Source organism: Trachymyrmex cornetzi, unplaced genomic scaffold (assembly GCF_001594075.2).
Source record: "Trachymyrmex cornetzi isolate Tcor2-1 unplaced genomic scaffold, Tcor1.1 scaffold67, whole genome shotgun sequence".
In the NCBI taxonomy this organism is placed as follows: domain Eukaryota; kingdom Metazoa; phylum Arthropoda; class Insecta; order Hymenoptera; family Formicidae; genus Trachymyrmex; species Trachymyrmex cornetzi.
Window position 1 is genome coordinate 3,503,290 of NW_017299992.1, and position 26,827 is coordinate 3,530,116.

General features: G+C 37.7%; 1 protein-coding gene across 5 annotated transcripts in view; it reads left to right on the plus strand.

Annotated features, from left to right (window-relative positions):
- Nucleotides 1–18,500, plus strand: part of LOC108767321 (rap guanine nucleotide exchange factor 2) — a 115,252-nt gene extending 96,752 nt beyond the window's left edge. For 3 of the 5 annotated variants that reach the window (XM_018517100.1, XM_018517102.1, XM_018517099.1), the window contains 15 exons: nucleotides 2,064–2,165; nucleotides 7,025–7,237; nucleotides 7,324–7,676; nucleotides 7,771–8,232; nucleotides 8,319–8,611; nucleotides 8,695–8,998; nucleotides 9,092–9,323; nucleotides 9,420–9,724; nucleotides 9,807–9,991; nucleotides 10,068–10,279; nucleotides 10,417–10,652; nucleotides 10,932–11,227; nucleotides 11,329–11,646; nucleotides 12,771–12,887; nucleotides 15,298–15,757. In XM_018517100.1, the coding sequence (XP_018372602.1) occupies nucleotides 2,064–2,165; nucleotides 7,025–7,237; nucleotides 7,324–7,676; nucleotides 7,771–8,232; nucleotides 8,319–8,611; nucleotides 8,695–8,998; nucleotides 9,092–9,323; nucleotides 9,420–9,724; nucleotides 9,807–9,991; nucleotides 10,068–10,279; nucleotides 10,417–10,652; nucleotides 10,932–11,227; nucleotides 11,329–11,646; nucleotides 12,771–12,887; nucleotides 15,298–15,695 (4,026 nt within the window). In that variant the 3' untranslated portion in view covers nucleotides 15,696–15,757. Of the gene's footprint in view, nucleotides 1–2,063; nucleotides 2,166–5,659; nucleotides 5,807–7,024; nucleotides 7,238–7,323; nucleotides 7,677–7,770; nucleotides 8,233–8,318; nucleotides 8,612–8,694; nucleotides 8,999–9,091; nucleotides 9,324–9,419; nucleotides 9,725–9,806; nucleotides 9,992–10,067; nucleotides 10,280–10,416; nucleotides 10,653–10,931; nucleotides 11,228–11,328; nucleotides 11,647–12,770; nucleotides 12,888–13,909; nucleotides 14,081–15,297; nucleotides 15,758–17,615 lie in introns of those variants that run through there. The other 2 variants (XM_018517101.1, XM_018517103.1) reach the window with 2 other exon arrangements.
- The last annotated feature ends 8,327 nt before the right edge of the window (nucleotides 18,501–26,827 follow it).

Here is a 26,827-nt window from a genome sequence, read left to right on the forward strand (position 1 = left end):
TTCTTGCTTAAATAATTTGCCATCGTTTTACATTCATACTTAATATGCGATAATTGTTTACAATTCAATTGTTACGTCAAAAACACATGCACATTCTGCATTTATTCGTTTATAAATTGCGTCACGATTGCGTTACGCTTTCGATTGCTAATTATAAATTCGCGAGTGTTTTCAGTATCGAGTTATTAAATAAGGAGAGGAGGAGAGAAGAGGAGAGACTGTAATCATAAAATGTACTGTTTGGTTACAGCTATTGTACGGGAACGTTAATGTTAACGTATAATGTCGGGATTAGTTTGCAATTCTTTTAATAATTATGTAGGACAAATATTAAATATGTTTGAAAGAATGCGCAAGTAACGTATTATGTCACTTTTCACGCAATATAACGAACGACGCAATATGTGGGGCTACTTTTTTTATTGCGACGATATATGCATCATGCAAAATGTTGAATCGGAACGTCATGTCGGCGTCGTGTCATCCGATCAATCGATCGCCTATGGAAATTGAACTTTCATCCCGAAATTGGCTAAACATTTATTGTAACAATCGAGTCACGAGGGAGCGGTTCCGTGAATGGAACGTATAACCAGCATATCTACCGGAAGTCCGGCCTACGAGTTCCGGCCTGAAGCGCACTCGTCTCATTGTCTCTTTCATCCTTTTTTTCCTTGCTGTTCAGCAATGAATACTGTGTTGCCTGTCAACCGAAAAAGAGACTGTCGCGAGGAGTAAAAAGCAGCTGACATTATCGTAATCAGCTGATAATTAAAAAATTTTAATGGTAACTTTTCGATAATACTCTAATATCTAATTAATAGCAGCGATTCTTTCATAACAAATTTGCGAAATCTGTTATTAATTAGAATAATTATTACTTTTTTTTAACACTGCAAGTTATTGTGCATTTGTCATATTTTAAATATTTATTCTGTATTATTTTATGTTGTCACAGAAAAGTTGGATTAAGCATACTGTATTATCTAAATTATCTAAAACATCTAGTAATAAATTCAAATTAGATAAAAGGATAAAGAGGAGGAAGAAATGCTTCTTGAAACATTTGGCCGGCAAATTCTTTGTTATCGAAATAATGAAATCTTTATGTTTACGAATGAATGCGCCAGTCATGTGTATGTCATGCTCAGATATGTGTGTGGAGGGTTTTGAGCATCTTTTGTAAAAAAAATACCCAAGCAAAACTTTCAAACAAAATCATTATTTGATACTACTGTATTTATGTTTATTGTCCTAGGAACATTTCTTCTTCCTTTTTATCCACGAATACGCTCACGAAATTTTTAAGTATCTTATGAACGCACAATTAGATAGTAATTTTGAAATAATTAAATAATTAAGTCTTTTAATCAAATAAATTTTAGAAATACAAATAGACTAATAAAACTATTTTTTAATTCAATTTATGTAGTGTTTTATAATTCACAAAAAATCTAGCTCGTTGTCATTATAATACCATTTTTGGTGCATCTTGTAATTTATCAAGATATCTCTATTTATATAACATCCTCTGTATTTATTTATTTTGACTTTAAAATTAATTTATTTGATTTTCTAGAATCCAATTAATTTTCTTATTTTGATATTTAAATTTGAATTTATTACTTAATTATGGAGATATCTGATTGAATATAAATGCAAAATATATATATCTATTGTATTGCATAGAGCGTAAAAAAAGGCAGCAATATTTAATGCATCCGCAAATGAGATTATCATCACGCGTCCATGGGGAAAGATATTAGACACCTCATATCATAGATGTAAAATTTATTTATCATCTTTATTTAAATCGCGATTTATTTTTCATTAGGTGTGTTGTTCAATTGTGTATTATACCATAATTTAGATTAAAAGATATAATCAATATAAGTTGATATAATAGCAAACGATATCAAGTTACGCTTACAAACTGACGATCAGGCAATCATTCCTCGATGATTATTCAAATGCTTTATTATAAACACTCGCATAATCACTTATTGAACATTAATAATTTGTACGCTCTATACATAACTTATTATAAACTGTATTTTTTGCAGATCGACTACCCGGAAGTCCATGGTGGAGGGAGGATGCATCGACCACCGCATCCCCATCCCATAACCGACCATCGTCAAGTCAATCTGGTCTTCGATGACACGGTAAATATCTCTTTTTTTTTTTAGTTATTTATTTAAAATGACAGTTTTATAGTATGAATATTTCTTCTCTTTCTCGTCTGAGTAAATAATGTCTAGTAAATGTTTCGATCATATATTCAAGTTCGAAGACGAGGAAATCCTTCTTCTTCAAGGAAATCTAGTTGGTTTTATACATAAATTACTCTTGTTAAAGGCATTCATGATTGCGTATGGCTTTTTTTCATAAACTATTATTGCATCTATTGTATTCTTTTGACTTGATAAATCTTGACGAAATAAATATTCTATTCTCTTGTTTCGAAATTTTGTTGACGAAAATATTCCATTTTCTTGTTTCTGAGCATCTAATTGTTATACGTTAAATAAAAATAATTTAATACCTGCTATGATTGATAAGATACGTTTGTTCTATTTGTAAAAATTCCATAAAATTCTATCTTTTAAATCTATAAAACTTACCTATAAGAAATTGTATGCAAATATTTTTAATAATTTGTTGAGATCTCAGAAAGTCTACAGTATATAAGCTTGTCTTACTTTCTGACTCTACTCTCTTCATCACGTCCTTTTCGTGATTGAGGAATGATAAAATTATCAAACTCAATGCCGGGTGATGCAAGACACGAAGATACCAATCCGCCTATGTAAATAGTCACAGGATGCTCACGAATAATTTTGATAATAAAGATTTCGTCGATTTGGCTTCAAATGTGTGCGGCATAGTACTTGCGGCACATTCGTCCTTCCGACGGGCAAAAAGTTGAATGGAAGAAGCAATTTGGAAAGTAGTGTGTTGGCGCGGGACAAAAGGAAAAGTGAGATACACGAGAGTACGAACGACATAACGGGTCGTATAAATCATCCGTCGGGTCGGACAGTGGCCTTTGAGCGGTTACTATCCGTTGCTGGATAAATGCTTTGAGCGGACCAGCAGCAGCGTTTCTCTATCGTCATCCCTCTCTCTCTCTCTCTCTCTCTCTCTCTCTCTCTCTCTCTCTCTCTCTCTCTCTCTCTCTCTCTCTCTCTCTCTCTCTCTCTCTCTCTCTCTCTCTCTCTCTCTCTCTCTCTCTCTCTCTCTCTCTCTCTCGTTACATCTCGCTTCCTCTCTTACTGTCTTGTTCCTTTGCGGCTCGATCGACCGTCCGTCGACTTCTTAAGCGCATTTTACACGATCGCCCAACAGTGACTTTCTATAGAGAGACTTCTTAAGATCAATTTAGGTGTCGTTATTGGCGTCAATTTACATCATTGTTTGCTTATTGTTCCGCATGGCAATTAACTAATCGCGAAGGCTGATGAATATTAATCGCGAGAGCATCGGCGCGTTCTTTCTTGATCGGCTTCTCGAGCGTGCTTTGCATTATCCTTATGACGTTCCGTTGGCTGCCGACATTCGCGTGGGTATGCAAATCGAAGGAAACTGCATTACGTATCAGGCGTATTTTTAATCTTAGTTATTTTTGTCTTACCATTATTCAATCACACATTATTGAATATTTTCAATCTACATCTAAAGTAATTATCGCGAAATTGATTACGTACCTTTCATTTCCTGTTTCTTTTTTTCGAATGTTATTGTCGAATGATCATTATTAGTAAGATTTGAAACTGCAATAGTGTTTTATTGATTGCAATTTTAATTTTCAAGTTTATAAAAGTCTGATCCATAAAATAATTCCATTATTTAATAAAAAACAATTTAATGTTTAACGAGATGTATTTTGCATTAGCTTGTGATAGACATATGATAGACATATATATGATAAACATACATAATTTTAAAAAATTCAAACGTGAGAGAGTTTTATACGTTAATCTTTATTCCTCTTCCATCTAAAGTAAATTCGTAATTATTCATAATCTGTCATCGTTAAATTAAATCGCTTCGAAATCCCATCAAGTGATCCTCCCACGAATCAGACAGTTATTATTATTTAAATTCTCTTCCCTGTTGTACGCAAATTACACTTAATTACACTTTTTTTCTCCGGCATATAGTTATATCTCCAATTATAGGCATTAGTAAATTATTTCAATTATTATTTCGTAATTTTTACCTTGTTTTAAATTTTTGTTTGAAATTTCATTAGCGCACCGTCGACCCCGCAACTATATGTGTGTTATAATGAGATCAGTTCCATAACAATGGTTTTATATATTATGTTAACAAGGCAGAATGCGTCTTTATGTAACGGCTGTACAGTTTACCTGTAAATATTGAGATTATAAAGATGCAAATTTGTGCGGCGTTTACGAGCTACTGTGAAATTACGAATACTGATACTGGATTTATTAGAAATATGTGTTGTATGTTCAATATAACGAAATTTAATTTAATCCCCATGCAATATGGACAACGAAATTTCATTAAATTTCCAGCTATCGTTTCAACTTTATGTGGGAAATGAAATGTAATTGAATTCCCAGTCGATATTAAAGCATTTTTCGATATATGTATACGTTATGGATATTAATTCTGTTCTATATGATTTTTTTCTTTAGTTTCTCTTTTATTTTGTGGATTAATTAGAGATCGTGCCATGTACTGTAGAATTGCAGTATATATATTTTTATTTTTTGATATCTTAAACTTCTATTAAAATGATAAAATTATACGTTGTTTAAATTGTATGTATATGTATCATAAACAATTGTTTTATTGTAGTAAATTCCAACACAATCACACACATATAGGAAAATTAAATATAATTCAATTTTTTTGCGTATCTTATAAACCTAAAGTTTCGATGTCAATTTGATATTATCGGATCGTCAAGAATCAAGGTTTGTAATTTCGCAGTTTCGATCGCATTTGTAATCGGAAACATGGGCATGTTAACGGACGAAACAGTGAAGAGATCCACATGGAATTTTGTAAAAAAAAAATAAAAAATAAAAAATAAAAAATAAAAAAAGAAAAAGAAGCGGAATCGCGCGTGGAAGCTACAGGTGGCCTGGCAATCTCCCCTCCCTTTCCGGCCGCAGCGCGGCGTGGCGTGCAGGGTGTGCTCTCCCAGTTGACACGGTCCTGAAGAGCCGCTCACGCCGCTCACGGCACGGTACGACGGTACGGCGAATCATCACGTGACTACGCTGCGATCCGAACCGAAGGCGAACTGCGAAGGGAATGCCAGCATTGCCAGCATTGCTAGCGGCGCTGAGCAGGCTGAGCTGAGCCGACTGAGTGACTGAGCGCAGAGCGGCACGGCACGACGCGTCGCGTGGGTCGTGGTGCGGACTGCGAACTGAGACTGGGGTGCGGGTGGTGGCGGGACGAGACGAGGTAGTGGTAATGGTAGTCCTATGTCGGCTAAGCTGACGACCGGTCGGTCGCGACGACCAGCGACGACGGCGACGACACGGACAGTCGGACGCATCACGAGTTTCGTGTTAAGCTGTACAGAGAGCCAAAGAGGGTCACGCTGAGGCGCTGGCCGCTGGCTGCTTCCACGCGCATAGCGGCACAGTGAGAGAAAAACAATCTCGGACGAGGCGCGAATAAAGCGCGTAGGAAAATGCGGACGCGTCCCCTCGACGATTCGTTGGATCTGTCGTGATTGTTTCCGCCAAGGAGAAAGACGAGAACAACAAGGAGAATAGCGGATTCCGCTGACGCGATGGACGCGTTCGGCGTGTATCAAGTGAGTGCCTCGACTCTCGAGTCTCCTCCCAAGAGATATGCTCAAAATGGCCTTGGCTCCCTTTTTCTCTTCGTCTCCCTCTCTCGCGACCGCTCGTGCTCGTTGGGAAAGCGAGTTCTCGGAGAACGCGAGGTGTATAATGTATAATATGCGCTTCTCTGCTGCACGCTGCGCGGCCGCCCCTCGCGATGACATGACAACGGCGTCAACAGCTCTGGCGTTCGTAGGTGTCTTGTTTGGATGACCAATATGTACATGCATCATGTATGCGAGCGCGCGCGAGAAATACACCCGCGCCCTGATGCCTGATGCTCGCACGGTCTGCGTATGTACGTACAAATACATACGTGCGTGCGAGCGTGATGTCATGTCGCTGTGACCTAACCTAACCGCGAACTAGAGCCTGTCCCAATCACGCCCATTCTTGGTATTTCCTACTTTGCGCTTTTAGCGAGCGTCGTCTATGTTTTTGTTCCGCGCGTAGAGCTATATACGCGGATATAAGTTGTCTCCAATGCTCAGAAGCAGGATTGCCAATCATTTTCGTACATTTTCCCTCTGACTCATTATTTTGGGCAGTCCTTTTGAATTGCTCCTTGTTATTGTCAGTTGTTAGGTTGATAATCCAAAGAAGAGTCAAATTACATGGAACATATGTTAAATTATTGTTATTACATTATATTTCACATCTCTCTCAGTGTATTTTTATAATATTCAAATGACTGCTTGTGTGTAAATGACAAATAAATTTCTTTTAGTATTCTATTTCCCGAGTCTTGTTTATTTCTTTCGCTTTAATTTAACTTTTATCATAAATATCTCTTTGAATGTAACATACACATCTATTATGTACTTGTATATATAATCTCTCCTGTGGTAATTAGATTAGATTTCTAATCTCTCATTACACAGATTAGAATTTATATCTCATCAAATTTCTTGGATATATTGTATTTTATATCAAGACTCTATATTGATTTATATAATTTTCTATAATAAACATATGGAATATTTAGTATAGGAAAAAAATATATGGAAAAGAGATAAAATTGATTAATCTATTTCATAAAAAGTTCGATATGAAATACTCTTTAATTACATAAATAATTTATAAAGATAGTTTGTATATTTTATGATAAAATCTAGTAAAAAGTATGTATGTGAATTTTTAAGAAATTTTGAAATAACTAAATAAGTTATTAAAATGTTTTTTTTTAGTTCTCACAGGGCCTTACAGGCAGGCCGGAGCTATATCAGAAATCAAACAGGAGCAGTCATTCGAGTGACACAAGTTCAGCATACAGTGGATCCGACACTATGACATCTGTACAAAGTTCGTTAGATGCAGATCCTGATGAAGTGGATTTGTCGGGTCTTGTGGAGTCCATTGTTGATAGCGATGAGGAGGAAGATCTGGCAGAAAGCATGGATGTAAGTATTATTATTTTTTATTTATTTTATTGTCTCCTAGAAATGCATTGGATGCTATTCTAATGTTTATTGTTGTGATATTTTAGAGTTTAACGGTACGTGATCCTGTACGAGAATGTTTAGAGAAGGATCCTGTTGAGAGAACAGAAGACGACATAGAGACGCTTTTAGAATTTACGCAACAATTGAAAGCTTTCACAAACATGACTTTGGCTGTTAGAAGAGCGCTGTGCGCTGTGATGGTGTTTGCGGTAGTCGATCGTGCTGGAATGGTGGTCCTGAATGACGGCGAGGAACTCGACAGTTGGAGCGTGTTAATCAACGGTGCTGTTGAGATTGAGCATAGCAATGGTGAGATTGAACAACTCGGTCTCGGTGATAGCTTTGGTATCTTGCCTACTATGGAGAGGCTGTTACATCGTGGAGTTATGAGAACAAAGTTTGTAATATGATTCTTTTCTACTCTCATATAGGCCGTGATGCCTAGAAAGATATATAGAAAAGTATAAAAAAACGCAATTTTCTGTTTGCAGGTGCGACGATTGCCAATTTGTTTGTGTCACGCAAGCAGATTATTTTCGAATACAACATCAAGGTGAAGAGAATACCAGGAGACATGAAGAGAATGGAAGGGTAATTTTAGTAACTGAATTGCGGGGAGCTTTGGATGGTGCAGCGCGAAGAGGTCACGTGGTGATTCGGGGAACTCCAGAGCGTTTGATGTTACAGCTCATTGAAGAAAACAGTATTACAGATCCTACTTATGTGGAAGATTTTTTATTGACTCATCGAACGTTTATCGATAGTCCGTTGTTAGTCGCAAGTCAATTGTTGGAGTGGTTTGATCAAGCGCAAGTGCGAGATCGCGTTGCTCGCGTCGTGCTCTTATGGGTGAACAATCATTTTACCGATTTCGAGACTGATCCAGCGATGATGGAATTTTTAGAAGCATTTGAAACTGGACTGGAAAGAGAGAAAATGTTAGGACAGCAAAGGTAAATTTCTGTTTTATTTTTTCAAAGGAAATATATTAAAACATATTAAGGAAAATAACTGTTATTATTTGTAACTGAAATTTCAGGTTGTTAAATATTGCATGTGCGGCGAAAGCGAGAACGCGGAATGTAACGTTAGCCAGGCCAAACAGGGACGAGGTCCTAAATTTTAGCATTTTAGGAGGATTTGAGAGAGGTTTTGGTATATTTATCTCAAAAGTTGACAAGAGATCCAAGGCTGAAGATGTCGGTTTAAAGAGAGGTGACCAGATCTTGGAAGTAAACGGCCAAAGTTTCGAGCATGTAAATCATGCGAAAGCTCTTGATATTTTGAGAGCTTCTACGCATCTCAGTATAACTGTAAAATCTAATTTACTTGGTGAGTTTAATTTATAAATCAGAAATATATATAAAAAATAGGAAAATATTCTCTCTTTTATCTTTAATTATTTGATCTTACAGCTTTCAAAGAAATGCTTCAAATGCCAGATAATTCTCCGAGACCTCGAGGTAGATCAAGTAAGCCGGAAATACCGAGGCTTCAATCGGATCCACGAGCTAGATTATCAACACATGTGGATCCCATGACTCCTGTAAATCCTTTAAATCCTATGATTGGTGGGGTACCATTATTAATCCCAGACAACAATGTGTCACCGTGTAAAGACTCTAAAAAGGAGCACAAGGGATTTATGACTCTTGGACCTAAACGGCGACTACAGAAAGCACTTATGAAAATGAACATACTGCCAAAGAATACGATCAAGTGAGTCTATTGATTGAAGTATTGTGCATAAATTTAATAATTAAATCTACATGAATCCTTTATCGGCACAAAATATTTTTCAATTTTAATTAGCGACGGTGTACATTTGGATGATCCTCTTGCTCCACCGCACACACCACCGGGAACAGGGCTTACGCAAACTACTACTAATCTATATCATTCGAAAAGTAATCCAGATCTTACGTCGCTTTATTGTTACGACGATTTAAGGGCAAACGATTATCCTGAACACGTGCTCAAGGTATATAAAGCTGATCAAACCTGCAAATATCTTCTTATTCACAAAGAAACAACGGCGCATGAGGTAAATAAATTTATACTGCTAAAATTAAGTAATTGAAGAAAACACGAATTATGTTTGGATTATACATACATGTAACGATGCATTAATTTATTATAGGTAGTAATGCTTGCACTTCAAGAATTTGGTATAACAGAAAGTAGTTCAAATTTCTCTCTGGCGGAAGTAAGCGTTGGCGAAGGTGGCATGATTAAACAGCGTAGATTACCAGATCAATTACAGAATCTTGCTGAACGGATCGGATTAAGCTCTCGATACTACTTGAAAACTAACGGAATTTCCGAAACTTTAGTAGCTGACGATCAAGCTCCGGAACTCATTCGAGAGTCTCAAGTACACTTTCTGCAATTGAATGCCGTCGAAGTAGCAATACAACTGACTTTGCAAGACTTCAGTATATTCAGGTAATTTAATATTTCATGAAATGTATAAAATTTGGAAATTGCATTTACAATTTGCATTTATTACAAATTTTTTTTGTTACAGGCAAATCGAGTCCACGGAGTATGTGGATGACCTATTTGAATTGAAGAGTAGGTATGGTGTGCCTATGCTCAGTCAGTTTGCAGAACTAGTCAACAGAGAAATGTTCTGGGTTGTAACGGAAGTTTGTTCGGAACATAATCTCGTACGGCGCAGTAAGATTATAAAACAATTTATTAAAATAGCGCGTAAGTATTTGGAACCTTTTTCTGTATTTTTATCTTATATGTATATATTTTGCATCAGTAATGTTTTTCTGTATAGGTCAATGCAAAGAGTGCAAGAATTTCAATTCCATGTTCGCGATCGTATCCGGTTTGGGTCATGGCTCAGTATCGAGATTAAGAGCTTCATGGGAAAAACTGCCAACCAAATATCAAAGATTATTCAGTGATTTACAAGAATTAATGGATCCCAGCCGTAATATGAGTAAATATCGACAATTGGTGGCGTCTGAACAAACGCAACCACCCATAGTGAGTCATTCTTTTCTTTTATTAACATTTACTTCTATATTTTACAATTTTTTATTTACTATCTGTTTCTATTATTCGAGTTTGTGTACTATGTTGACTTTAAATTATTACTAGCGAGAGTTTAATGATTATTTCAGATACCTTTCTATCCAGTCGTGAAAAAGGACTTGACCTTTATACATCTTGGTAATGACTCAAGAGTAGAAAGTCTAGTGAATTTCGAAAAACTCAGAATGATCGCGAAGGAAGTGAGAACATTAACGAATATGTGTTCCTCACCTTATGATTTACTAACTATGTTAGAAAGGGGTGGGCAACCACCAAGTTCTGCGATGGTAGCTCTGAACCAAATGACTACTGGCAATCAAGGTGAGTTTCTTATTTTTTTTTACTACATATTGTTGAAGATGGCTTGAAACAAGTCGAAATGTTTGAACATTGAAATTAATATATATGAAAAATGTAAAGTAATAACACTAATAAAACATTGTAATATTATACGCTCATAATAACTGCGATGTCGCTCTTATTGGTCTTTATTTAATACTAATTTGAGTTTCTTATGTTGTTTTTTTTTTATTATTTCTAGTTTAGGTTTTAAATGCAATATTTATGTGTGTGTATATATATATATATATATATATATATATAGCCAAACTGCAACGGTGAAACGACGAAAAAAATCCACGGCTGCACCAAATCCGAAAAAAATGTTTGAGGAAGCACAGATGGTTCGAAGAGTGAAGGCCTATCTCGCGAACATGAAAGTGATCACCGACGAGGAACGGTTACATCAACTTTCTGTCGATTGCGAACCACATGCAGGAGCGGTTGCAGTTGCAGCTGCGGTACCATTGGGTGGCAGTCGGGGAAGGAGGCATCCGTCGCCTACTCTGTCGACTACCAGTAGCGCCAGTAGTACCAGTGAAGGCAGAAAGAGTATACAAGGTTGGCGTGAATTTGCATACTTAATTGCGCTGTAATACATTTTTTGAAGAATTTATTTTGTAATTTGTATTTATATATATATATGTATAATGGATTTTTAGGTACAAAATTCGGCGCTGCGTCGCCACAAGCAGTTAGGAAGATGTTGGCTCTGTCTGATCCTCACAAGACACGACCATATCAACCTAAGCACTGTGCACCGCCGCTACCTGTACCGGGATTAGCGTTGCATTCGAGCGGTTTAGAACCTAGTCCAGGTGCACCTAGAAGAGTAGGATCCGGCAGCAGGGTACCAATGCACGAACGATCCCACAGCGATACACCTGCCAGCTTACCACCGCCTGTTGATCTTAGTGCAGAGAGCAGTAGTGTAACTAGTTTGAGCAATCTTCAGCCTCTAAGAAAAACCTTAACAAGTGGTGAGTACGATTTTTTTTCTTTATGAAATGGTTTGAAGCGAGATGCTGTCCGATATAATACGTTGTCTTTTTTAGAATTTTTTAAAGATACATTTAGACGGATTGTGTTCCGTCTAAATAAATCTCTCAGTTATTTTATTTTGCGTACTTTCAATAGCTTTTTGTTTATGGATCGTATTGACTTTCTAGATCATATTGACAGACGGACTGATATTAATCGATTAAATTGACTTAGACACGCATCTCGCAAAGCGCCATCACGCACTTTCGTTGCTCGTTACTTACACTGGTCAGGTCTCGCAACAAGGAGTCTCATTATTATGCACGCTGCACAGCCGTTTACGCAATTCATAAATGTTCCATGTTATTTAGTTGATTCATATATACACGACACTCACACACGCATCTTGTACGCCGATTACTATAGCGCGAGCTTTTCTTTTCAATCCGACGTCACAAGAGAAAGAGAGATAGAGAGAGATATATATATATATATATATAAAATATATATATATATATATCGAACTTAATTTCATGAACTGCGGCTTCGACTCAAAACTTTCATACCATGGGACATACGGAGTTGTATTTTAATGAGATCGGTGTATCTAAAGCGCTGCATTCGAAGTAGAAAATTTTGAATAAATCCTAATAATTTTAATACGTAAATGTTATAGAAAATAAAATAATTTGCACAGCCGTAGTCTAAATTGAATGATAAATTAAGTATTTAAATGAGTATAAGCTGAACGTTGTATAGGAAATTAGTAAAGTATCATCGGTTACTTTTAAATACGGCGTACAGTCGCGCACATAAGATATACTTGTTGATTACGCTCTGTCAATGATAGGATATAAATGCTTGTAGACAGCAAGAAAGAGATATAGATAGGAACGTGCGAGAGACGTGCAATTGGAGTGCGGCGAAGTAATTAGTTTAAATTAGGTTCTTGCATCGGCTCTCTTTGTGAGACAGTTTACTCTAAAACAAAAAGATACGGATTATGAATGAGGCGAATGAGCGTCGTGACTAGACAATAGGATCGTTTAGTGATCGCGTCAGGGCGTAATCCCTCGGTTAGAACGTGTGTAGTGATAGAAGTGTCTTGGGAACCTGTGCGTAGGTTCGGTGACGAGCAGTGACAGTGGTCATAGCACTCAACTGGACAGCCACAGCGGGAGCAGCGTGGAAGCGGGCGGCAGCCCACCGCCACCGCAAAGACGGCACTCCGCTCTGCAAGGTACGTAATCAAAAAGGCGAGAGTGAAACGAGAGAACGGATTATGGCGAAGTGTGCTCGTGTGCTGTTCCTCTTGCCCGATCCGTAGACATACCGTAGTAGAGTAGTAGAGACAGTAGTTTCTTTCGCGGTGTTCGATGCCATCGGACCGGAAATTGGCACCGAAAATCGAATTTTTCTTGGCGCGCTCATAACGAAAGCTGGATACATTTTATTATGTAAGATTTTTATAGTTGTTTACACACCTGTTCGTTCATATTTATATTATTTTACATTGGCTTTAATTTTTACATTATCTATTTTTATGTTGTCAGGTGGTTACGTGTCAGTCGTTTTGTATTGAATAAAAGTATTGCTGATATTATTTAGAATCGAAACTAGTGCATTATTTATTTTGGTGTGTCTAGATTTTCATGCTATAGAAATATGAAAGTGATTTTCGTGTTTGATGCTGTAGCGTTGAGAATTAAACCGTCCGAGATATCTAGTATCTATTCTTGAATATTCACGGTTACGATTTGAGTTTATAAATTATTTACACAATAAATATATATACATACATACATATACGATTATAATTATTTGCTATGCCATTGGCTAAATTTTATCGCTGAAAAACGTATGTCCCATGGCCACGTACCTTCAAGTGTTAAACGGATTACTGTAAAATGTAAATATCATACGAGCACATAAAGAATGAAATATTATTACTAAATCTTACGTGCCGTATGTTGTATCGATATTCGCGTCATCGAGTGCTGCATATATGGCATAATAACTGTGCTTTTAATCGCTTTTTAAAGTTCCGATGCTTCTAAAATTTGCTTTACAGCTTATTACTACTTGCTTGATCACGCAGGCGGTATTTCATGCGTTATTCGTCATAATAATCATGCGCTTTTGAAAATATTTGTATCGCATAAAGATGATTCGTTTCGAGGATTTTTCGCGTTTTCAGTAGCGGCACAAGTTTGTAAATTTTGTAAAAAAAAATATGTCGTATGTGGCCTCTGTATGGTGCAGGGTCTGTTATAAGAGGCGGAGCACCTCCGTTTCCTCACGCGGTAGCAGTGTTACCTCCGCTTCCTGCCAATCAGAATCACAACCACAATCATCATCACCATCATCACCATCACCAACATTATCACGATCATCTTCTTCATCATCATCATCACCAACCCCCAACTCCTCAAGGTGAGTTCGCGACTGTCTGCCTGTTTCGTCTGACTGGCCTGCATTGATTCATTGATTTTGCTGTTTTTGCTGCTTCAAAGCAGAATACATTATTTTGAAGATGCAAACAGTATGGCTCATGCATGTGAAACATGTTGAAGTATTGCGAATGGTAGAAGTAATCTTGGTCTTCAGCGTCTTTATATAGCTTGAGCTTTGTAAGCAACTTGAGATTGCCTTTCTCAAGAAAAATCTGTGTTTAGTCTCTGGTGCGTGACGTTGCCGTGTGTAAAACTATCAATTATCGAACGAATCTGTTGGTACGCACGTTAGCGATAAATGTAGCACTAACGTTCGTTTCTAGTATGGCCTAGAAATGCAACGCGTTGCATCAAACTTGTTTCATTTGCGTATACCGTAGTATTAGCGGAGATAATTGAGTGTTCTTTTCAGGATACACTAATATAAAATAGTATATCTGTGCTTTTTCTTTCCTCTTGGGTAGATTGTGTGGCGGGTAGCGATGAGTGTCTTTTGCGGTTTCTATTAAACTCGCGTATCGCGTATTTCTCGCGGATCTCGGCTGTAAGCGAGCGCGATTATTTATTATCCTTTTCAAACTCGTTTCTATATAGCAACTCTTCATCTTTTTCTAGTTTCAGGAATCAGAAAAAGATGAAGAGTAAGTTGAACCGAGATTAAAGTTAATCTACATTAGTAAGAAACGGGCATCAATGATTATTCGAGTGATGTAACTTTTTTGTGTTACTTCTAACTAAAGGATGAAAAAGATAAAAAAAAATTTCAGTCAATATGGCCGTATTGAATATTAACAGAAGAGATGGTAACAACGCAAATGAATATTGCGTTGCAAAAGTGTAAATAAATGGATAGAAAGTGAAGTAATTGTAAAATGCTATAAAAACGAGAATTTTTTTTATTTTGCTCTATTTTTTGAATATAATTTATTTTGCAAGATAATGCATTTAATATTTAATGTTATAGTTTTATATAGTATACAAGATATTTCGGTTCTTGATACCTACTCTGTTAATTAGAATGAGTATAAACGAGAATAAATTAACTTATTTCTCTTAACATTCTCGCTCGTTTACAAACGTCTACGTCCGCGATGGCAGGTGAATTACTTTATCAACGAGATGGAGGATGTTGAGAAGGTGAGGAAAGGCGGCGCGGAACGAAGAGAAAGAGAGATCGAGAGAGTCGAGGGTTTTCAGGTACTACGGGATTAGGAGTAAACATGGGCCTAGGGATGCCAGCTCCGCTGCCACCACCCGGAGCGGGGACCACGACCATAATGACGACGATGGGTGCCATGGCGGGCAACATGACGTCGTCGATACGATCCGGCATGGGTAACACACCGCAATGTCGTCAACCACCGGCGTACAAAGTTGCGCAGCAGATGGCGAGATTGCACAGACTCGGTCGTGCTAACAGCCACGAGGGGGTCACCTATCGAGGCACCGATCACGAAGATGGTACTACATCTAGCAAAATCGTTGTACCGTTTACACACGGTTCATACTCACCCTCATACACACATATATTCGGTTTACGCTCGTTGAGGCTTCTTACGTTCTCGTTGTCAACGTTCACGCACGAGGAGTGCTGATTTGTTGGTGAAAGCACTCTGTCAGTTCACTACTGTCAGAATAGCTTTCGTTAAAACTGTACTCTCACGATTATTAATTTGCAACATTTTTATTAATTTTTCCTGTTTGATATTTTTTATTTTATCGTGCGTGCATTGAAAATGATTATTATTTTGATATTACATATTTCCAATTTTTCTATACATATTTAAACAGATATGTATGTATAACTATATTTTTAGGACTATGATCTTTTATTCTGATATGTAATGCTAATTTAGAAATATTTGCAAGCCACTTCTTCTGAAATCATCTTTTCTATTTTTAAAAAAACGTAATATATGACGTATTTATATTGAAACAAAATCTTGAGCATAACAACAAATACATTTTTGAACACAATATTGAACGTAATTATAAATACAATGACAGTTAGCATTAATTAACGGATATTATGTGGTTATTAGTACACAATGTAAATAAATACTATATTTAATATTTGTAAAATTAGCGAAATATCTATATAATATGTTTGTAAAATTTGTATTTAATCAATGTGATCGTCATGTAGCACTCATTAAGCATAGTCACATAATTTTGTGATGTATAATCATGTTTGTTTGCATTATGTCAATATTTATGTTAATGATCATTGCATAATACACAAGCTTGCCTATCATCATCGAATTTTGCGTTGAAACGTTACGATATATTAAATTTTGCGATTTGTTTATCTTTTGCGTGATGCCTAGGCATGATTTGCTGCTTGTCCCTGTCGCACGTTTTATCCTTTTTTCATTTTCGTTTGCATCAACTATTTATTTTTTTCGAATTGATCTATTTTTTTTTAAAGTAACGAGATTTAGAATTTGAGAAAGAAATGCAATATCTTATATTTATAGGCATCACCTTAGGTGAGAGACTCTAACACATAAAGATATGGAAAAAAAAAAAAATTGTTCATATATGAGATGTGATAATAATTGGGAATAATTTTGTTTTCGCCAAAGTTCGATTTACAATACTTTAAATCGTTATTTTCCACCGTTGCGTGAACTTGAATCTCCCCCTATCTGCATACGAAAATTAAACATCATCAATCATTTCAGTCATTGTACAAATTGATTCGTGTAAAGACGTATTTATATCCCGTGTTATGAGAAAATTGGAATGCAATTTAAAACAAATCTAGAGCATCACACATGTCCAAAATGAGAGAATATATAATATTTTAAAGATATCTCCTTAAGACATCTTATGTCCCGATTTTGAACATGGTATTATCTGGAAAGATCTGTGATAAAATTTTTAGGGAAAAAAGTAAACTTTGATCAACTTTTCATAAATATTCGTTTACGGTTTGCTACTTTTTACCAAAAATATGATCAATTTAAAATTTGATTTTTTGGCCCTAAAGTTTATTCTACTTTTTATCAACACTGAATACAAATATAACTTTACAAAAATTAACTTGTACAATAACTAAAACAATTGATAATGTTACCTTTTGCATGCAGATCGAGAAGGTTCAGATTGCGGGAAGTATCAGGTTACAGTCTTGTCACTTTGATGGAAACAAAATTATTCTAAAAATTTATTGTTACATCTTGTAAATTGCTTTGTGTGTTACACACACACACACACACACACACCACGCGCGCGCGCAAAATATAATATTGCATATAAAATATAATGTGCAGCATGGAATTTCTAGCAACAGCTTTTATTTTTTTACCAGAAATCTTGGCATTGTGAATCATTGTAACATGCGTTGAAATATTTTTATGATATATTTTGTTCCGATTTGAACCGATATTATTAAATCAAGCAGCATTACACGCGTTAAATTCTATTGATACAAATTAGAATCTCTCTCGTACTTCGATCATATTTGGCATTTTAATATGTCATTTACTGAAACACATTTTGAAATGTTGCAGATGACGAGGACGCTCAAGTGTCGGCGGTTTAAATGATCCACGAGTTTCGCCGAGTCTCAATTATCGTTTAGTTAATTTTGTCATACTGTTTCTTTTGCATGGTCAAAAGAGAAATCGTTGCCGGATGATGCCATGCGCGAACTGTCAAGCGGAAAGAGAATGCAAGAAAGATCGATGACGCTCACGAATTTTCTTCCTATAACGGCGAATGTCGTTTTGCATTTGTAACATCCTAATTCGATGGCTTTTGATCCTTAACATGTCATGACATTCTCTTGAGGCGTGGGCCAATTTTTCATATTGATGGAACCTACTTAGACTTTACTACGAAAAAAGGCGTTTATTCTTATTTAAACAGAACGCTTATCTTCCAAGGGTCACCGCGACGAACCTGAAGGAATCACCGAGAATCTCAAGCGTTAAAATATTTGTACAACGTATTGTGGAAAGCAACAAATAACTGGCAAATGTAAGCAAGAGAGAAAAGACGGTAGGAGAATACTTTTCTTTTATTAGACTGAAGAAACGTTTCTCAAGTAAGCGCTCGTGGGCTTTCACGAGATAGCGAGAAGCGAATTAGATGAGAGGAGAGAAAATTATCGTAATATTCTATATAAATGTGTAATAAAACCAAGTCCAAAGATGTTATATATATATATATATTGCGTGTCGCCAGAGAAAGTATGACGGCGTGTCCTGTAATATATACTTAGTAGGCTAATCTTTAGTGTCCCATAATAGCATAAGTTGGTGTAAATAGCGTAGTGTTATAGTAATTAGGGGAGAGGAGAGCAGAGAAATTATGAGAAATGAGACAAAGATTCATTATTTAGAGTAGTGCGATTAGCTTTTGTGTTAAACACAAAAAAAAAACAATAGTTTCATCAACACACTTTATATATTTAATAATTAAAAAGATTCGTCTTTTTATCAGTAAAAAAATGGAAATGTCTCATAATCGTTTTAGATTTCGTTTACGTTAGTCGAAACGGTTTATTCCATTTTAAGCGCCTTCCTTTTAAAAAATTTCTATTGCCAATCTGACTCTGGTACAGACAATTCAAATTTTATAAGGAAAGTTGATGTACTTTTACGCTTTCGCGAATTTTAATAACGACGTAATCAAGTACAAAAGAAAAAGAGTTTCTCGAAGTCTACGATCGAGGTAATTATTTTTCACAACCACATAATCTTTTTAAGCGTATTCGTTTACACGTCACGAAATTATATACTTTGCTCCATTTATTTTTATAGAATGCATAACTAATTTTAACTTGCAAATAAATTATTATTTTTCTAATTTCAACCTTTAATTCGATACTAATTTACATCGATATTATCAGGTTTATATTCTCTTGGGTTATTTTATAAATATAATTGGGATTATTTGTTCCAAGTGTAATCTGTAAACATACGAAAGAAACTTGTTCAAATCATACTCGTAGAATTCGAGGACAAAGACAAAAAGAAGAAATAACATTTTTTCGCTACTTTACATGTCGGTACGAGAGAAGCGGTTGGCTTTATTACAGTAGATTTAGCCATGTATATTATATATACACAAATACAAATGTGTGTACGTACACATGCACGCGCACGCACACACAACACACACACACAACACGCGCGCGCGCGCACGCTCTTGTCTGCTTACATGAGACTTGAGTCTTTTTAAGTATTATAAAGAAACTGTAATGCGTGCACGATATGTATCGACGCGTTAGCAAAGAGGGCCTAATTACCCAGGCACCGTTTTTGCGATTGCCAAATATATGGAAATCGAAAAAACGCGCGAAAGAATAAGGGAGAATGCGAAAGAGTGAATGTGCATGTGAGAAAGAAAGACAAAAAGAAAGAGTATCGAGAGTCAACACAGTGCTTTTTTTATCTCTACCATTGATTACATTCCAAACTTCGTTTTGCCTTCCTCTTAATCATCTCACAAAAAAAAATAAAGAAAAAAACACAAAGTCCTCGTTTAATGAATCGTTATTAAATTTTATCATTACTTATTAATATAAGTTTATTTATTTATCTTTTAATTTTGTTTTCTTTCTTTTATTAAACGACCAATTTCGAAAACTACAAAGACTGTGTTACTCTTCGATGTAGTTGTCCAGTGATCCCGAAGGATCGAGAGGAAATATATGATTCACCTCGGCTTTTGGGACAGGAATTCAATATAATTACAAATATACATACATACACGCGCTCACACACGCATACACACACGCACACGCGCACGCACACACACTTCATATTCATATATTATATCTCTTTGTACATATCCTAACGACTTTTAAATATTAATATCCAACGTTCTCGAAAAAAAATTTTAAGCGTATTTACTGATAATTAAGGTTCTTCGTCATGCAGCGTTAAAAACTAAATCATTTTCTTCAAGTCTGATGCGACAAATCTATTTTTATCTTTGTTCTTTCTTTCGTTATCTTTTGCATTTTGGGCGTACCAGGTTCTGTGTCATTCCACGTGCATTTATAACTTTCGAGAAAAATTAATGAATTTTTATTTGGGAATTCTGGATATCGAAAATACTATTTTGCTTATTATAAATGAGATGCATGTTTCTAACAATTTTGTTTTTAATATAAGAAATGTTTGTAAAGAACAGGAATTTTTATATAAGAGCACATAAAATGTAAATATGCTATTTACGATATCAGTTGGAACGCAGAATTCTCAGTGGAAATTTCACTTTCATGTTCCAGTAAAATCATGTAAACCTTGTGATAGCATTATAAATTTAGTCTCGGATTAAAAAAGCCTGGACGCTTTATAGTTAATTCTTGCTCTTTTTCTTTTAGTGATTTTTGATAAGAAACAATATAATGCGAACACGCGAGAATGTTTACTGTTCGGGAAATGGAAGTTAAGAGACGGGCCGCATTTTCTTCCGCTCACACTGTTTCTTTCTTTATTTTATTTATATACCATGCCTCTCGTTCTGTTGTTTTAATTATTTATAACCCCGAGATATATTCGTCTGTATAACGCGGACAGCAAGCAACAGAAAATCTTTTGTATTTAATTTGTTTAATAAAACTTGAATCATAGTACAATGTTTCCCGTCTTTTCAGTTTCGTTCGTTCATTGTGTGATCCTATCCTGCACAAGATCCATTTCTCACGCTTATTTATTATAACAATTTACAATAGTACAAAGATTAACACTGGCAAAATTCTTCAAGGTATACACGTATACACATTTCTATTTCGTGAAATATAACAAAAGAAGAAGTACAGAGAAGAGAGAATTTATATTTTAAATATAAGTTATTTCATGTCGATGTATACATATATATATATGTAGAGTGATAAAATAATACGTCTAAAAGGTGCTATATAAAGAAGATTATTGTGTCTCTAACAAGCGCAGTAATCTACCTTCTTAAAGTCATTCTTTCAAGCATTCTTTGAATATCTTATGTTTTACTGGAATATTTGGTAGATAGCGAAGGGCCGCAGCGCTTTTCGAAATACAAAGGACCACAAATCGTTAATTTCTCTAGTCGTGGGAATATGTTTCTTACAATTAGAATTCTCGCGCGTTCGAAGAATAGAGTGCAAGTATTTCGCGACGAACATATTGATTGCAATCCGTGTATAGCGGGTCATCCGTTGGAACGAAATTGATAGGTGATACTACTACTATTTTGTACGACGATGTTTTATATAATCTACTACCGTACGTGTAGAAAGGTGGAGAGAAAAGTCTACCGATCACTATATAAGTGGCAAAAAATATTATATCGAATGCATATTTAAGATTACCATTTGTAGACTTACGCGCATAGGTGTTATAATCCCATTAATGTAAATCCCTTTCAGCAGAACAATATATGGATAATTAAAGGATTGGTAAGGAATCGGCGGGGAATTTATTTACCATCTCTTTACATTAAGACGCATGTGAGAATATTCTTCATTAGGGGAAAAAAATTTCAAATATAAATGATGATGGTATTTTGCGATCCCGAAAATATCGTGACTTGAAATGTAAGAGATGCATGCCGCCTTACGTTCGTGCGGCTACCACATGGCAGCGGTTGACGAGCATCTGTTGCTTTAGACAGGAACCAACTGACAGTCGGGGGTTAGTTGACTCACTACCCGTAAAATTGCGACTTGAGTGAGCAGCGACATTGCCTGTGGAACGTTTCTTTTTTCCAAAATGTATTTTGTATTTTACATAATTAATAAAAGATATCTTTCTCTCTCCGATATCTTTTATTTAAAATTAAATTTTTCGATCGGATAGTTTAACGTTTCGTTTAGTTTACGACAGCTTATTTAATTAAAAGAACTCAACGCACACGTTATATGTGATGCATAATTTATAAAAATAAAAAAAAAGTCTTGTAAAATATATGTAAGTTTAAAAAATATATTTATATTACATATCATTTATATATCATATAATGGAAATATTTTGTTCAACTATGCTTGCATTTTAGCAAACAAATGTCCCATGATTTTGTCGATCCGTAACTTATATATTTTGTGCTCGATGAAGAAAGTTAATTATTGAAAATATGAAAAGATAAAAATAAGTACACACTTTATCCGAAGGACGTTCGGGAATGTCCTTATACGTGTTATCATAGGACGTCCCTTACTCCCTTGGAGGTCCATATACGGGAGGTGACCGAGTTTTACAGATTTCCATAAAAGTGAGATGGCAGAATTCCACGTGCTCCACGTGTAAGAAGCTGATGGCAACGTTGATGGAAAACCGATAAAAACATGGGAGGGTGCTCTCGTCGAGCGAGGCCTTTCTCGCGAATATAGCCATCGAGGCACCGAGGCACCGATCTCGATCGGCGATATCGGCAATATCATAGATCCTCTTATCCCTTCCCCCGCGTATTTCGTAGCAGCACCTCCACCTCCACTTGCACAGTTTCGCCATTTCCCTCTCTCTGCGGCGAGCCGATGCACGATGCAGGGGAGAAAGAAACGCCGCCTTCCGACCGGCTCGCAGTTGTTCGAAAACCGCTCTTACCTGCGCCGTGTGTGCGCTCCAGTGCGCTCGAGTGCTCGGTTTATCGTATTCCGCGCAATTCCGCGCAATTCCGCGCAATTCCGCGCAATTCCGCGCAATTCCGCGCGCCCGCTCGATCGTCACTTGCCGTCGCAACTCCAAGTCGCTCCGTTCGTTTTCGCGATTTTCGCAGCATGCGCGCAGTCGGTCGTTGCGCGCGAAAGATCGGTGATCGATCGATGCTATCGTGAGTGGTTTACGAGCGCGATCTCAGTTCTATCAGGGATAAAATGTGTGAATGTGCCACTAATCCGAATGGAGTGTACGCACCGTAAATAGCAGTGTACCAAAGAAAATTGCGCAAAGTTTGACTGTCAATTGAAAATGTCCACCCTGGACGCGTTCAGTTTTGCGCAGTTTGGTCATTCGAAATTGGCACGCAAGTGCTAACAAACGGACGCGTTCAGCTGATGTCTTGCACGCGATTCCGTTGCAGATTAGCGAGATACTCGTATATATCGCGAAAGGCGCGCATGCACTTATTCTTCTTCACGTAGACGCACGCTTTATATCGGGAATTATTGAATGCTGCCGAGTGACGCGAGTGTGCCATAATCTCATCTCATCTCAGCAGTACCTTCGCTAGAATGTAATCTCGACTTAATCTCCTTGAATGATTCGACAGGACGAAGTAGCTCTTATCCGACCAGTCCGGTATCCGGCTGGCCATTGCAACGTAATCTTCCGTCATTGAGACTCTTCGTCTTCATCCAAGGATCATTTTCCTCGTTATTCAAGACGATCTTCTGTTATTGAAGAGGCTCCGCAGCGAATCACTTGGAAAAGAGAATAAACCTCGCAAATGTACGATACGGAAGGTCGCAGGATAATACCTCGTCTTGATCTCCACGTATGATCTGACAAGAAGAAGTCTCTTGTTATCGAACGATTGTACTTTTCATCTTTTGCTAGAAAGAGAGAGAACATCTCCAAATCTGCCGTGATTATTGCCTTCTATATTCAATCGTTTTAAACGAAAACCTCTTCGCGTTTCTCGCGTCGTCGAAACGAGGCGGAAGAGATAATTTCCAATTTCTTGTGCGAACTTCCTTCGTTTGTATGTTGTGTACAGATGCCCGATCAGAACTTTGATTAGATGTGCTTATGCGTCGTCTAGTAGACACGTTTCAAGAAGAATTATTGCAAGTTAAGCAAGCGATTGCATCTCGTTCGGAAAGCTTTCCGAAGTATCTTGTTGCAAATAGAGAATCCTCCAGACCATCCCCATGCCTCAATTTTCGCGAACAAATCGACAGAGCAAAGTGGTACGTACATATCAATTCGATATCCTGTTCAACGCGATCAGAATTTATGAGACGTAAACTTTCGGATTTCATGTTAGAATTCTAAACATTGTGCATTATCGTGCATCGACGTTGTATCTTAGCAATCGTTTTATCGAAGCGGGAATCTCATCGAAGGTCATCGTGAAGTGAAGCGGGAAGAAGAAAGGGAGAGAGAGAGAGAGAGAGAGAGAGAAGAGAGACTGAAGCTCTCGCTCCCCCGCGTGTGAACTTTCGTCGATTGTCGGCCCGAGAGATCAGCTTCCGAGGTGATTCATCGAGGTCGCCGGTTGAGCAGGTCAGGGACGAGGAAGGTGGATCGCCCGGCTTCAGGTCGACGCACGTCGATGCTCGGCAACCTGGATTTCCGCACCATTTACCACGGCAAGAAGGCTTCGGGCACGCTCGGACGCGTCGTGCTATCTTCGTCGTCGTCGTCGTGATGATAACGTTTCGCATCGAGTGCGATAACAAGGTCGTCATCGTTGTTGCGCTGTTGTCGTCTGCCGAGAATCCATCGTATTTACGAATTTGCTGCGAGGACGCCGCAGCTATTAATCTTGTTCTTTGCAAGGTGTGGGACAGAAACGACCAGAACAGTGTTTCGATTTCTTGATGAAAAGAGCCAAGGGCAGAGCGGAGATCCGCGGTGAATACTGTTTATATTTTCGTCGAGTGGTCACCAAATGTGCAAATGATCACGCAATAACCGATTGCGTGATTGCGTCAGTGAAATTTGCAAATCGTCACAATAGGAGTGACGTACAATATTTCGCTGATTTGAGACTGATATATTCTAGCAGTTACGTAAGAACAAAGGATTATTAATTTGCGATTCCTTCCTATCTGAAGGAAATGTATTTATGCGAGGAGTAATTATAATTAAAAGATCATTAAGATAATATATCGATGCGTAATGGAATAATAATGAAGGCGCCGACCGTAAACGAAGCAGGGGCTTCTCTCTCCGAAGACATTTATATTATCTACTACTCGAACTGCTCGAACAGCTCGAACTGCGATAACGTCGCGCACGCCGACTGACAGGTCATTGTCAATTACCTGCACGAGCACTTATTAAGGCGCTCGGAGGTTCGTTAAAACGGTATCCTGCCGATTAGACTCCATTCCACTCGGCGTGGAACAACGTCTGAACACACCTACCTCCGTTCAGCGTCGTCTCCGCTTCTCTTATATACTCGCTACCTGCCTCTCTTTGTGGTGTGTCTCGAGATACTCTTTCCGTCACGCTCGTCGCCGAGTGAAAAGGACGACGGTATAAAAGAACGGATGAAATATCGAGCTAAGGAAATACACCGAGGCGACACGCAAGACCGATGCGATACGCGTCCGTTGTCGTTCGTTCTTTCGGTGAAGACGGTGAAGACGGTGAATGGTGATCGCGCGCGTCTCCGAAGAGAGATCTCTTCCTTGAGAGAGAAGGAAACGAAACGGAGAGATACGTCGCCGCTGAACGCGAGCGAAAGGAGACTCACTCGTCTCGAGGAAGATTTATCGTATCCGCTGAGAAGTTCGTCGCGCAGCCAGGTTAGTATATGAATTTCATATGCTCGTCAATCCAACGTACCAGGTTAACGAAGGTATATTCGCAGATTTTCAGACTCAACTATTTTTTCTTTTAGTTAATTATTTTCTCTTAAAGTCAAGCGATCGTACTATTTGCAATTTATCAAGGCCATCGATGTACTTAATTGTTAAAAAAATCTCTTTCACGTAATGTATTTTCTCTCTTATCCGTGCCTGGGGTTTTCTTCGCTTCTTAGAATTTATTAGATTATGTGTTATTACCGCACGCAACATATTCATTACGAAATAGTGCGTTGTCGCAGAAACTCGTCGCATCGAGCACAGTCGAGTACTTGTTGAAAATGCGAGACTATCCGTGCCTCATTTAATCGCGCGTAATACGTAGTAATACGTCCGCGCGGTGAAAACGAGCGGCGCATTGTATGCCATTTGCAGTTGCAAGTTGCAAGGTCTAGCTTGCGGAATCGCTCGGTGCAGCCGGTGCAGCCAGGCGGGTAAACGCACTCGGCACTCGGCACTCGCTTGCACTCGCTGGCACTCGCTCGTTACGGGCCGAGGCGAGTAGGGCGAGTAACCCGTAGTAATGGCCCGTTCGTAAAACACCAACTTTCGTATTCGCTCGTTATTTCCGCATCAGTCGGCCGGATAATCTCTGCGGATGGCGACGGGCGACCACCATAAATATCCTACCACGTAAATCACCAGACGCGCTATTTTCGCGCGACGAAAATTATGCTGTCCGTCATCGCGGCCACTTTCTCCCCGGTAACCAACCGAGCGCGAATATCAATCGAGTTCGATGCACGTATAAAGCACTTTAAAGCTTTATTCATCTTCGTACTCCCTCATTGGTTTCACTTTTCTTCGGATTCGCCGTACAGATTCCCGCATGTAAAACGCTCATGCCTATTTCATTCTGATTTGCGAGGAAAGATTGCGTAAATCGAGGACTATTAGCGTGGGCGAAATGTATTCCCGGTACATTGGAAAGCATAGAAAGTGCGATATTATCGGATCTGCAGTCGGGCTGAATGTTCTCTCGACCTAAACGCGCCATGTAACGAGTATAACAACGACAAGTATATTGCGACGTGATATCTTTGCAAAAGATTTTCGCGACTTTGCTATCCGATAATCATCCTGGGGAAAGTACCGTGAACTCGAGTACAATAAACGGGACGACAATTATCGCTGAATTACTCACCGCTGAATCGTTTAGAGAGCCGTAACAGCAATAATGCGGCACCAGTACCGCATGAGTGTGATTACGTAAAAAGTAATTAACATCCGTTACGTGGATATCTCACTCGGATCAGTGAG